Here is a 14,653-nt window from a genome sequence, read left to right as displayed (position 1 = left end):
TTACATAATGGTGCTTAAACTTGTGTAGATTCAAGGTGAATGCTGTTTTATTTTGAATTGTTCATCTGTAGAGCAGGTACACAGGTGTAAGGTCCCTGTATAAGGGAAGAACTGATTGATATTGGTAGAAGGGGTAAGTTTATAACATACAGTCTCATATCCAAAGTTTACCCTTCATCTATCTAAAAAACCTTCTGGATTCTTCAAAAAAAAAAAAAAAGTACATTAGAAATATAAATTGCGTTCATTCTCTCAAGGAGATCATGAGATTAAGGAAGTGCCATTATCTTCATTTTACAAATGCGATAAGGCTGCAGTACAAACTTCCATGATATGAAACTCCTGATGCCGGAGTGAGTCTAAAAATGTTTGTGCTGTTGGCCACTATGCTTTTGGTTGTGATGACTTAGCTGTTGGAGGTCTGTGCTGTGGATAAGCTTGTGGTTAAAGAAAAACGGAGATGAGAAGTGTTCTTTTTTAGCCAGATTAGTTCTTGTTTATGATACAGCCACACACACAGTCATGTTGGCACAACAAGGGGATACTGCCGCCGGACGGTTTATACTATGAAGCCGTGGCCTAAATAACGTACTCAGGGTACTGCAGGAAGTATGTGGCAAAACAAGAAATTAATCACAAGTCTTCAAAGTTAGGCTATGTGCTAAATCATCCTTTAGGTCTCATCTTCTACTAGGTAATTTCAAATTCAGTTGTTACAGTTTTTACTCAGACTTACACTTTACTAATGGCTGTCTTCTTTTTCCAGGTACAACAGTATCATACCCTTTCCCCTCAGGGAGAAAGGCTAGATGGAATAACTTTGATTAGTCAGGGCACAACTAACCTTGTGAACACCCTCAAATGCATTTTTCTTCTGGGGTACTGTTGTTATGTATAACTTTCAGGTCTGGGTAATTTTGTAAAGCTAGTCTTAACCTTATTTCCTTCCTTCCTTGTAAGCCAGTATCTTGACCTGTTGCCTAACTTACGTTTATAAATGCCTTAGGGAATTTCTATAAGGCATTCTTGTTGATAGGATCAGGTACACACAGGAAATACAATATTAACAGATCTACGGAGAATTATGTTTGATCCGACACTCACTAATTGTCATTCTCGGCCGTTCTACAGGGCGGCTGAGGTCCTACATTTTCTACTCTAGTTTTCGGTTTTCATCCTGAATTGGTTTTTAGTAGCAATAAAGATACAATTATTTGACTCTATCTTGTTTTTAAATATGTTTATTCATATTAAAATAAATTGAAATTTGTTTCCTGGGCACAAAACCAAAAACCATAGAATGTCTTGTTTACTAGAGGGAACATATTGTTATATAGAACTTGCTATTTTGATGGAAAATATTCTTCCTTAGGCAAAAGAAAAAGAAGAAGAAGAAAAAGAAAAATGGTGGTCTCAAGCCTAAAACACTGTATTAAACAAGGATGTACTTCTCTAAAGAAAAGCATCTACATCATATTATTGGGTATCTCCAGTTCACTGGCAGCAGTGGGAGACCACATTCATTCCTGATTATATCAGCCCAGTGAAGTCAGTGAGCCAGATGCACAGGTTGTGCCAGCACCTTGCCTGTAATCGAACTCTAAGTGCATATGCCCTTGTTGTAGAGAAGCTTGGAGAGTGTCACTTCCCAGTAGCTGGTCTGCATAAAGAAAGCTGTCTTGGATGGCTGCTCCCTAAAGCTGTCTGCTTTAGCTGTCTGCTCTCCTAGGTTGTATCAAGATATGTCTTATTATATCTAAGGTTGATTATGTGCTAGCTGACCTGTTAGGGGAGACATGATTTAATTCTTCTGTGGAGTAAGTAGGTGATGGCAGCTATAGGGTAGATATACAGTTGACAGCTAGCTACTTCATTGCAAGATCCTCTATAATGTCTCCGTCAGCATTTTTGTAGCAAAACAGTTAAAGCTTATCAGAGATCCTACTGTAAAGCCTTCACACCAGCATTCTGCACTGAAATTGCAGTTCTGAGACCTTCTGCGTCCTTACCTTGGTAACGCTCTGCAGAGTGCCTTGACAGCAGTTTCATTTTGTCAGGCATACAGGGGAGGCAGGGGTCAGTGTAGGAGTTTTAAAATAGGTCCAGATGAAATTATAAGCAGGTGGGTTTTTATCTGGGATTTATTTTTTGAAGGAATTATAACAGAAGTGATGTACTACAAAAAGAGGGATTGATTTGAGAAGTAGAGTGTTGTAGCTGTTTGAAGTTGCAACTGCAGTGCTACATTTCAGTTATGCTGAAATTTTGTATTGGTTTGTTCTGAAAGATATGCTCCTTTGATAAAATTGTTACAATTTCTTGTAGTAAGTCATTTCTCTTGTTATCCTTTCCAAGAGTAAAACTTTACGAAGGTGCCAACATCGTTTCTAGATACAAAAAGCTTTGAGTGACTTTGAGTGATTATGTAATAAATGTAAATTACAGCATTCGTAGCTTAACTGTGTGGATTATCTTTAATATTCAGTACATTCTCACTGTGATTTAAATTGACTGAATTAAGAGATTATTGGGAAATACATTCCTAATCTTAAAATCTTAAGTACTGTATTCTGAAATGTTCATCCTCAATGTTGTGCAATTCTTCTCTTTTAAATAGATTTTTTAAATGTTTTGTTGTGCTGTGAGAATAATTAGAAAGTGATGACAATTTTTATTTGCTTTTTGGTGCCATTAAACACAATGATTCACCATTTCCTCATTACTTCAAATAATTTTTAAACATTACAGCAAATACCTACTGGATCCAAAATAACATAAACTGGTGGATTAGTTCATATATATGTATTGCTAAGTATGCATGTTCTAAACTGTGAAATGTAGAAATAGATTTTAAACCAAAGGATTTTCATCTGGAATCAATCTATTTCATTGGCAGCGGAGAATTCTAATAGCAGTGAGACATTGAAGTATATTCTACTGGAAATGAAATAGAAGAAAGTTTTCTTCATATACCAGTTCTACCATGTGATCCTTATTTCATTTCTTCACCTTAGCAAAACCCTACACCTTCAAACCAGGAAATGTGACTATTAACAAATATGTTATCTTGGAGAAAAACAGGAAGAAAAATTTCATAATATTTATTTATTTATTTATAGGCATCTGAATTATAGTGTCACAGCACTATTTTGAAACTTGCTGAGTAGTATGTTTTGCTAAGAGCAAATATTTAAATTATAGACCAGAATATGTTGTTTTATTATCATAACCTAATAGATGGATCAGCATGTTATTTTTTTACTGTGGGCATTGGAGAGAAAAGTGAAAGAAATACGTAAAGTTTCTGAAATCCACATTTATCAAGAATGGGGAACAACTGCTTCACTCGCTGTTGGAAATGATGCTAGAGTAGCAAGATGAAAATAGTGTAGAAATTAATGGTACCAGCAGATTAAACCTATGTTTTATTTTATCCTTGCAAGACTCCCAGTTAAAAAGCACCATGGATCATTCTAGTGACTGTATTTCTTGAAGACAGAGGAAAATGCTTGAAGCAAATAATAGGAAGGGCGTGCTCGTTACTTCCGTTTGCTGCCCTTTCAGCCACAAACTCAGCTGAAACCAAAAATACATACTTAATAGAATTGAGAGCACAAAAAGGAAAATATAATTATTGTTATGAAATATTGCTATGGCAGGCATATTTTCTGAAACTGCTTTTTAGTGTGCAGTGTTGCAAGAAATCTTTTATTAAATAATTGTTCCTACATAACTGTTGTATTTTTCACTAATCTGTTTTTCTGATCATTTTGTGAAGGTAGATAAATACAACTGATCTGACATTATGGATGGAAAAAATGAAAGTATGTTTACACTTCACTTTAGATTACAGAGAGTGCCATTTTGACCCTGAGTAAGTCTAATGAGGAATTATATACCTATATGTGTATGTATATATGTATGTGTGTATGTGTACACGCACACACAAACACACATGTGTACGTATATACGTCAGTACACCCAGGACAATATAGCGCTGATATAAAACTAGCCACCTACAGAAAGGCAGGAGAGATTTTATTTCCCCAGTTCCCCTGTTGTGCAGTACTGGCAGGCACTGCACAGAGAAGTGACAGAGCTAAGGTCAAACAGCATGTTAGTTCACTTATTGGAGTAGTAGCCAGTCCTTCACTCTCAATAATGTTGTAGGATCATAGGAAAATTCAGGAAGGGACCTCAGGAGGTGCCTGTTTCAAATTCATTCTCAAGGCAGGGTTAGCTCTGAGGTCAGCCCACGCTGCTCAGGGCTTTATCCAAGCATGGAGACTGCGCAAGCTTGCTGAGCTCCCTGTTGCAAGGCTTGACCATGCTCATGTTGAATAAATTCTCCCTTAAATCTCATGTGAACCACATTTGAAAGAAGTAACGCATATGACATTATGTATTTAAGTTCATGAATTTTTGTCCTTTCTGTCTCCTAAATCAGCAGTAGGTCAAATCTTTCTTTTATCTTTTTACCTGACCCAGGCAAATTGTTGTGGTGTAATAGTATGGACATAAAGGCTGTAGTGATGTAACCCTATTACATATCTAAAGAAACTTAGGATGGTAAAGCAGCACTTCCTGCTTAAGGTTGGAAGGTTTCCCTTCCTGCCTTTTTTAATCCTGTGAAAATATAAATCACAGTATATATTTTAAAGAGATTGTAGGGAGAGAGCAAAAACAGCAGCCCCACTTCCTACAGTTGCATGTAGCTGAGTATCACTGATCCTGTATGTGTGAGAATTTCTTGGTGATATTTGCGTTGTGGGAGAGTACATAGACTTTTTCAGTACTCAATTTGAGCTTCAAAGTGCTTTGATATCTTTGGGAATAATTGTTTTTTAAGGGAGAAATAATTATAGTAATGCCAGATGTTATTACTCTGTTAATTGTTGTTTAACTGGAAACATAATTCTTAGCTAGTGTTTTTTTTTTCATCTATAGGTGGGAACAGAAATTTATGTTTGCTATCTATGCGAGGGCATGTTTGTATTTTACGTTGAAAGATAAGAACAAAAAGGTTGTGGCAGATCCTCATAGGAAAGGCAGCAGGTGAAATGTGTCTTTCTTCAGGTTTCTGGAGGGAGTAATTGCTTGTCATGGGCCCATATTTTCACACCGCTTTTTGTTCTGTTTCTACAATCTCATCTGTCACTTAGTGAACTTTCTCAAAGAACAGGTATAGTAGCATGCTATCTTTAAGACTGGGAATGTAAGAAGTGGGAAGATTGTCTCATGGAAGTTTGTTTACTTTTATCGCTGAAGAATAATTAGGTACTTTTTGGATCTTGTCATTTGTCTTATTAGGTAAACTGCACACTGGAAACAAACTAGCCACTTATAAACTTTCCCAGCTATATATAACTTCATAAAGTACAACACTTCATCAAAGCAGATCCATTAAAACTCTGACTGGTACTCTTCTCTTGGCTTTGATTGCAGCACCACACAGAAGCACCTAGCCCGTCATTGCTACCCCCATCAGCTTTACCATTAGATGTATTAAACAATGCCGTTGCTGGATTTAGTACAGTGGAAGAACTTATCCGATACCTTGAACCAGATCGGTGGCAGCTGGATTTGGAAGATCTGTACAGGCCAACATGGCAACTTCTTGGAAAGGCATATATTCATGGGAGAAAATCAAGAGGTAAATTGCTCTTCTGTTTGGCCTTGCCGCTCTCTACAGGTGTTTTCATGGCAAAGAAACAGTAATTATGAGCCTTCTTCACCTTGAATTTTGGTTCCCAGGATGGAATATGTTAGAGATCATTATTGTTAGATGTTCTCAGTAATATTTTCTGGAACAGGACAATAATTAAACTCAAAACTTAAAGGAATTTAGCAGGGTAAAGTAACAAAAAAAAAAAAAAGCAGACAAGAAGCTTGGGACATCTTTATTTTCAGAGTGGAAGGGCATCCTGACTGAGTGACATAGTCTAACTCTGTGGATTTCTTTTGTATGGAGGGCAACAACTTTATTTTTTGATTAGCATAGGTCATTTCTTACCCCTACTGTTATCAAGTGAACAATTAGTTTTATTTCCTTATTTGCAGTCTGCACCATGTGACTTGGGAGCAGTTAGCTAAATGTTTCTCTTCCATTCTACCTCATGAAATCCTTGTGTCCATATCTGGTATTTCATCATGCAGTTGTCAACTTGTCTTGTGAACAGATGTTGCCCACTATTTCATGTTTATGGATTCCGTGTGGAGGGATAGCATGTGGACAATACCTCCTTCCTTTCCGAACACATAGCATGAAAATGAAGATATACTCGTGTAACTTGTGAATAGAGTCCTCAGCTGGCAAATGTGAAGTGATTATCATCCGACCATCAAGGAAAGGAAAAAGAGGAAAACTTTCATAACTCAAATTTAAGTTTTTGACAGCTGATCCTCGGATCAGAGCCTAAAAATCAACCCTTTTAACCTACCTTTGTTGCTACAGCAATATCCTCATCAACTAAATCAAGAGTCAAAGAGGAGGAAGTTTCTTTAAAAGGTTTCAGCAATGGACCATGTATTTCAGATAGTCATTTAACACTTTTCTAATTCAAAAGTTTCAGTATTTGCCAAATGTATGGCATAAGCATACAGTAAGTGGAGAGAAAAAAAAATGTAATATGTGGTACTTTACATAAACTAAAATGCAGGTGTTGGATAACATCTATATAGGCAAAAGCAACTCCCTGCAAGACAGATCTTCCAAAGAAACTATCAGAGTAAATCTTTTAAAGACTTCTAATTAGATGCTGAAATAGATTTTTCCACTGAATAAACATATCACAGTATTGCCACATTCATCTTAAAGAGACCACCCTCAGACTGCATTACTGAGTGTGTAATGTAATAGCCTGGGGCAGAAAATATGTCCAGTTGAGATGACATAGTATGAACTGTTAGATCTATTAAATAGTTAGGGAAAGCAAACTTTTTTATGCTGTTGCTTTGAGTAGAATGTTTACTGTATTAGAAAAACTATTTAAGAACTGCTTTGGAGAAGTTCATGCCCTAAAACGTTGTTTGTTTGTTTGTTTTACAAACTCTTTGATTCTATTATTAGATCAGTTTTGTTTTTGCAATATTTCACTGCAAAAGCTAAATTAGTGTCCCTACTTTGAGGAAAAAGCATAAGTTTGTATCTAAATTAAAAGAAATGCTAATTAAAAGTATATATTACTTTATGTAGAAAATGGAAGAATATTGTCCTCTACTAATAATTCATATGAAAAAGACTATATTTAGACAACCTAAATTCCACAGAACTTCTGTGTCTGATGTTTTCTCTGGATAAAATGCTTCCAAAAACTTCTAGGCAGGAAAGAAGAAACAGCAAGTTCAGAAGCTTTGATGTCTAAATATAGTCCTAAATTCTTTTATAATATTAAGCATACTTCAAAGTAAAATACATATTGCAGTGCAAAAAATTGATCCTGTCCCTCCTCACAGAAATCTACGAGCTATCAGTAGGCCATATTCTGAAGTCTGCTTAAGAAGAATAAAAGAGTCATAATCCAACTATAGTACTTAGTAGATACTTTTCTGGTATAGAGAGATATGTGACTCTGGTACTTAGTAGATTCTTTTCTGTTTTAAAAAGATGAATGACTTTGTCTTTTGTACTCCTTGTTTGGAGTTCAAAAATTGCATGGAAACCAGTTTTGTAACATCTCTTTCCCGTTGATAGAGACAGTAGGAAACTTACACTCCTAGGAACACCTCCAAGGTGCTTAGGAACCAAAACCGCTCTGCTGTCTGTACTCACACACTGATGTTGCAACCAGGGTATAATTTGTTTAACTGTCTTTGAGAGAAGGATCCAGCTGGAAAAATTTTTTGGGAAAGAGAGGTCCCTGTGGTACTGAATACAAGTTCCAGCAGACGCTAAACAGTTGCAATGCCAATTAGAGAAAGCAGTTACTTTCAGGCTGATGTGAACATGAAATATTTAAGTTGTATGTGCTAGTGAAGACACACTTTTGAAATAGACTTTAGACTTACCTGCCTCTACATTTATTCCCCCTTTTTTCCTCCTCCTTCATTTTAGTGTTTCTCATTCCTATGCTACTGCAGAACCTTCCATTCTTCCTGAGCTAGTGCTAAACAAAAGAACTTTTGACTGTTATGTCAAACATGATACATGAGTGGAAGCCAAGTTGAAAGAGTGTTTAAATGTTCACATTATAACAGGTACTGTAACTCAGTGCACTTGGGAAATCCACATAACCTTTTATTGTGGTTAAGTAAACACTTTTAAGGGAATATATACATTCTCTCATCCAGCTTCATGCCCACAGTATGTTAAAATAAATTTTGGACAGACAGATACTCTCTGAAAAAATAACAGCTTCATTCACACACTTCAAAGAAGTGATTATATAAGCACTGGATAAATTTGCCACAGACCTTTTAATGAAATTGAATTACATAAGGTAGGATAAGGGTTCATGCTCAGGTGTGATAGCAATATACCTTACTACATCGCAAAGCACACAAATCAAACATGCAGTTTTTCAGCTCTCCTGAAACCTGTTGTTACAGTAAAACACACTTAAATATAACTGCCAAGAGCTGGATGTGTGTTCTGATATACAAATGTTTTAAAGTTTGGGTCTGGAGGCGTGGGTTCTGAGGAGTTCAGTTCAAATTCATTTCAATTTTGTTACAAAATTATATGATATATTTACAGCTCATTTAAGTACACTGTCCTTTTCTCTGTGACGTAACTACAACTAGTGTAGAAAAATGGATGCATTCCTCTACTGTTAGCTGTAGGCAGAAGATATTAACAGAGTAACAGGATGCCAGGTAGGCAGCTCTCTTCCACTGGTCACTGGGCTTGCTAGAAGATGCAGGTGGTATCTTTGGCCTCAGTGCCCAACTATTTTCAATTTTTCATGGTGAAGGAACAAGTAGAAATCATATTAGGACACGTTAAGCTTAGCTTGCTGAAATTCACTGTACCAAGCACCCTCAGTCTCTGTAGAAATCTACCAGCAGAAAGTATCAGCAGAACTATCATTTGTCTTACTGTGTTTTAGGTGTTATATTCTCATTCAAACTCCTCACTGATTCCATATCCCAAAAGGTAATGGGAGAAAGAAGTATACTCAGTTTCTGTCTACAGTCCTTGATAAATGGAGGTAGATATGTCCACCCTCTAAATGACTCAGCCTGGAGCTATGAGCTGACCAGAGGAGCTTAAATCATTTCTAACTTCTCGCTGTGAATCTCTCCCTAAAACGTTTTGTATCTCTTTTCTTCTGCTCCCTTCTCAGCTTTCTCCAGGGAATGCTCTTTCAGTGTGGGAGGCAGGCTGACGTCCTATCAGTAACTTCATTGGAGTTATTACACTCACTTCTGAAAAATCAGCTTGTTTATTTAGGAGTCTGTGTTAACCTGATAGTAATGGAATGAAGTGCCCCAGCTTGGCATTCACCGTAAATGTAAGCAGAGAAAAGGCTTCAGTGTGTTTAACTGACCTTTCACAACAATATACCCTTACTTTTGGATGCCAGTATACGGATAAGGTTTGCAAAAGAAATGTTTGAAGAACTGTGGAATGAAATTGTTGCCCAAAGATTTGCTCCTGGGACAGTACTAGTGAGCATTTCTTTGGAGAAGTGCAGCTTCTAAATTCTCTTTATTTCTTACATGTTTAAATAGAAGTGAGAGGGGACAGCTGGTCTTAATGGGCTAAAGTTCTCCTTAGTCACCTTTGGAGGCTCTTTACATAGTAAAGAGAGAAAAGAGGTATCTTTCTAGAGGATGATTCAAAACAGGAACATATTTTAACAAATTTTGTAGCTTTTTTATTGATGAACTAATAGTATTAGTTAATAGCAAGGGTTTGTGAAATAATTTCAGTGGTTAATACGATTTTTAAACTGCATTGAGATATTTTTCTTCCCAGTTTCTTCTTGAGTCAGCTCAAAAACAGTTGGTTTAAAGCTCAGGGCTGCTTTGTTCAGGACTTATTGCATTATTACATTCAGGCCATATTACATTAATTTTTCTTCTTTTCTTTTTGTTCAGGAATATAAAGTACTATGAACCAGTGGGAAGGAATACCCCTATGAATTAAACATTAGTTCTGTTCCTTACTGGTGGTGGAAGGGGAGAGAAAAGGTTAAGACAAAGCATTCCAGATCATGAGCACTGTAGCGTGGCTTCTCTGAAATAAATGCGATTACACTGTTTGTCACGAAACCAATCCTAGTTTTCCCAATATTCTCATTTTCCTATTTCAAGGCCTCTTACTTCTTGGCTATGCAATTAAGGGGAGCCTGAAGTAATTTCCCATATTTCTGATCTTTTCAACTCTTGACACAGTCAAAGTCTAGTGTTCATTAGCTGATCCATTTTATAGGGAAATTGGTGCTAAATATGAGTATCTTTAACACTGCACTTTGAGTTAGATGCTCAAAAAGAAGCTGAATTTAGGAGGCATCAAGTGAAACTGAAGCCAAGAAAAACCACAGAAACTTGTATATGCTATGAAGGAAGAAAGGACCAATGAAAAATGGAGTATGCTAAGACTTTTGTAGATGCACATATTTATGAGTGTGACCCAAAAGGAACTCCATTAGGGTTGATAAGGTAAAACATTTGCTAGAATATATCAGCTAAAGCTTGCTTTGCTTAATTTGAACCAACCCTTCCAGAGTTACAAAATAAATAGCGAGTACTCTTCAACAAGGATCTTTTGATTTAGGTTCCACAATATTTTTATAATGGCAGTATTCTGCTTCTGGGCTGAACCTGTGCCACTTGCACAAAAATGAGTTTTTCTAACAGGTTCCACACCGTTGATTCACTACCAATGCAGTTTGATTATGAATCGGAAGAGCACGTTTGCTTGTCTTTTTGCAGTGGTTGATCTGAACCTTCTAAAGGAGGAGGTGCGGCTGTATAGCTGTACTCCTCGCAACTTCTCAGTGTCCCTGAGGGAGGAGCTGAAGCGAACTGACACCATCTTCTGGCCACTGTGTCTTCTCGTTAAACGTTGTGGTGGAAACTGCGCCTGTTGTCATCAGAGTTGCAATGAGTGCCAATGCGTACCAACAAAAGTCACCAAAAAATACCACGAGGTATGCACTTCCTAGTACATTTGCATGTTTGCAAGTACTGAAAGACATTCAAAAATTTGTTTTTACTTTGAGTGTACCTAAGTATATTTTAAAATTGTACATATTGGACTTGTAGCAGGTTTTTTTTACCGCTTTAATGAGGTGTTACTTAACATTTTAGTATCTTCCTGTTTAAAATACTGTACAGTAGTGGAAGGGGAGCTGGTATTTTATATGTAAGTTTCATAGTGTCCCTGTAGCTACTAATTTATTTCTGTGGTCTCTGGTTGCGGAGAGTGGGCTTTTCTGTGGAACTGTTAAGTCGTTCCTGAGATATATGTTTACTAGTTGAGTTTGGACATATCACAACCACACCTCCTCGTTAACCTTTCTCTAGTGGCAGGTATGAACTTTATAAAGGAAGAGATATATCCATTTCCATTATTATAAATCTGTAGTTAAAAGTATTTATTAAAGAGCTGTCTCATAATTCCGTGGGGTTAACTATATCATTAGTCCTTAAAAAATAAAAAACAAAATAAAAAGATGAAACTGCAAGACTCTCTGATTAAAAACAAATACCTATTAAGCATGCTGTAATCACATTTGGAGAAGCCTTGAGGTGAAATAAAAAGTAATAATGATTGGGTGGAATAAATGAAGAAATTCAGCTTAGGAAAGGTTTTGTGTCTTTTAATAAGCTTTCTGTCGTCCAACTTGTTTCCAGAGAAGTCTAGGTCATAGTCTAGATGTGTAACGATGCACTTGCTGTTCTCTTGATGCTTGGCTTGTTCTCCTTCAGGTTCTCCAACTGAAGCCAAGGATTGGTGTACGGGGACTGCATAAATCATTGACAGATGTACCCTTGGAACACCATGAGGAGTGCGACTGTGTGTGCAAAGGGAATACTGAAGGATAAACATGGTTTAAGTGTGCTGTTTTCTTGCAAAGCACATTCAATCAATGGCTGATTCTGTTATGGGGCTTGTGCATTATCTCCTTCTATAATCTCAGTTGTTTGCTTTGAGGATCTTCCATCTTCGGGATTTACAGTGAGCTCTAAAAAGAGGAGAAGCCAAACTGGGATTATATGTTGTGTAACAGCTCTGTTTGGAGGCCCAGTAAAAGGATGGGAGAAAGGCATCAATGAGGGATTTAAAATGTATGTGTTGTTTTTGTCCTCCACAGTTTTCTTGACAATACATGGATTTATAATTTAGGAGTAAAACTAAAGTTGGAAGGCTCACACCATGGAGACTTGATCCTGCTGGCTGTCACGTTTCTACAGCTCCAGTACACCTTGCCTCTGGTTAAAAACATCTGAAATCTGTCTTTCTGTGTTCAGCTGCTCCTGTGTACTCTAAATTGAAGTGTTCTCTGTTTTATAAACTTAGTTTAAAACAGACTGTTTTGCTCCAAATTAAACATAATTTGCCTAATAACCGGTAGGAAAGACTGGATTTTTCCATATGTTCTAGTAAAGCTCCTGCCTTTTAGAAGGAAGACTGGACAATAGCTATGGAATGAGCTAAGGAAGCAAACATTGAAAAGAACAGCGCCTTTATTCTTACTACTATGGCTGATGATTTTTTGTTTGTTTGTTATTTTATATCGTGTACATTTTTATACTCTCCTTTTGACAATATAACTATTTGCTTTTCTAAACTTGTTAAATATATCTATTTTTACCAAAGGTATTTAATATTCTTTTTTATTACAACCTAGATCAAATATTTTTTAGTTTTGTGAGACTTTAAAGCCAGATTTATACAGTTGGAGGAATATAGATATGGTTACTATGGGAAAGGAGTGTTATTGCTTGATAGTTTGTTGCTAGACGGTGAAAAAATATGGGTTTTTTACCTGGAAACACAGTAATAATAAACAGAGATGTGTGGATGAAGGTCTAACCTTGCTAGCTCCATGATACTGAAAATGTAAGAGACAGAGATTACTATAAATGGTTTCCGAAGTAGATATTAAAAAATTCCTCTCTCCATTCTGGCATTTTTCCGGTAGAAGAAAATGACCATAGATAGATGCATTCTGGCTTTTTTAATTCTTTAATTTCTTTGATGTAGGATGATCTACAACATAAGAAAAGAAGCTCAGTGGCTTGCTGCCTTCATGATGCATCGTGATCATGGAAAGGTAGCCTTGTTAATGTTGAAGTGTATGGTTTTCCATTGATTGTTAAATCTGTTTAAATTCTGTTGACTCACAGGATTGTAACACTCATCAGTACAGTTTTATGAACTAAGTTTTTATTTCTTCTGTACATTATATCCTTTAACCAATACACTTATCCCCACCCTATGCAAATTGAAAAGAAAACAGTAAAGTATTTTGCTTGTAAAATGCTTTAACATTATGTCTAGTTTATTTTTTGACTATTGGATTTGCAGATTGTAATAAATCACCAAATAAAGTAATAATGCTAATTTTGGGAGAAGAAATGTTTCAGTGTGATTGCATATTTACATGTGATAAATATACAATAACAAAAAAGTAGAGTGATTCACTACTTAACATTCCGAAATTCAGCTATGAAAATGAAAGTCTCCTGTTACAAAGACAGATCCATTTTCTTGTGCTTCCATTTGCTGAATTCTTTCTATTTAGCTGTAAATCCAAGAGAAGAAAAAAGGAGAGAAAAGGAATGTGATATTCATACAAACATTCAAAATACTCAAAATAGTGTGGATGTGAAGCTGTCAAGTTGTAATAACGTCTTCTGTTACTGTTTCCGTTCTGATATGGATGTTTCTGCATGTTGGTATGACTTTGTGGCATCAATTTTGAAAAATTCTCAGGTGAAATCTGTTTCCATCTTAGCTGAAATATTTTGCCCAACCCTCAATGTTTTACTGAATAAGACAACTATCTGCTGGAAATGCAGCATATAGTTATCCAGTCTGAACATTAAAACATGCACCAGAATGCAGAATTATGGTCACACAGGAAACCTGATTTCCTTGAATTTTGAGTCCTTGACCAGAGTAAAGGGTGTTTCTCAATAATATTATTTTTGAATTAATATTATGCTTTCTTTGTGAGATCAAGAGCTTTTAAGAAGTAATTTGGATGAAAAGGAGAAAAACAGCCTCTGGCACCATAATTTATCAGAGGAATTGAAAAATATAATTCCATTACATACATTAGTCTTGTGGGAAATATATGAGATCTTATCCTCGCTGTCAACTTGCTAGTGGAAGAAGATGTGACATACACTTTCGGATACCTGTTTGGTGGCAGTAGATCTGAAGGTTAATGCTTTTCCAAAAATCACAAGTATTTCTTCTATTGCCTCCTCTGTTTTTGGCTCTCTTTCTTCCTTGCCAATGTTCTTAGGCCAGTTTCCTTCCCAGTCCCTTGGTATAGGCCCAGCAGTCAGCATCCAAACTCATTATCCCTTTCTTCTTTTCATCCCAGTTCCCGGTGCCGTGTCTCTCATCTGATTGAAAATTGTCCCTCCCCACTATATCCCATTTTCTTGCCTGGCACGGTTAAGCTCTTTCCTCCCCCTCAGCAGCATGTGGAAGCTATCTCCTTGTACTTCATTTAACCTGAATTTGTTT

The 14,653-nt window shown here is 36.5% G+C and overlaps 1 protein-coding gene across 1 annotated transcript in view; it reads left to right on the top strand.

Annotated features, from left to right (window-relative positions):
* PDGFC (platelet derived growth factor C) overlaps positions 1 to 13,531 on the top strand; it is a 132,337-nt gene extending 118,806 nt beyond the window's left edge. The window contains exons 4-6 of the mRNA XM_068942384.1: positions 5,446 to 5,653; positions 10,879 to 11,096; positions 11,878 to 13,531. Of these exons, the coding sequence (XP_068798485.1) occupies positions 5,446 to 5,653; positions 10,879 to 11,096; positions 11,878 to 11,994 (543 nt within the window). The 3' untranslated portion in view covers positions 11,995 to 13,531. The remainder of the gene's footprint in view (positions 1 to 5,445; positions 5,654 to 10,878; positions 11,097 to 11,877) is intronic.
* Positions 13,532 to 14,653: the final 1,122 nt, after the last annotated feature.

The sequence above is a fragment of the Struthio camelus genome, chromosome 4, assembly GCF_040807025.1.
Source record: "Struthio camelus isolate bStrCam1 chromosome 4, bStrCam1.hap1, whole genome shotgun sequence".
Taxonomy (NCBI): domain Eukaryota; kingdom Metazoa; phylum Chordata; class Aves; order Struthioniformes; family Struthionidae; genus Struthio; species Struthio camelus.
Note: the sequence above shows the minus strand (reverse complement) of the source record. Positions and strands in the feature narration are given on the sequence as shown.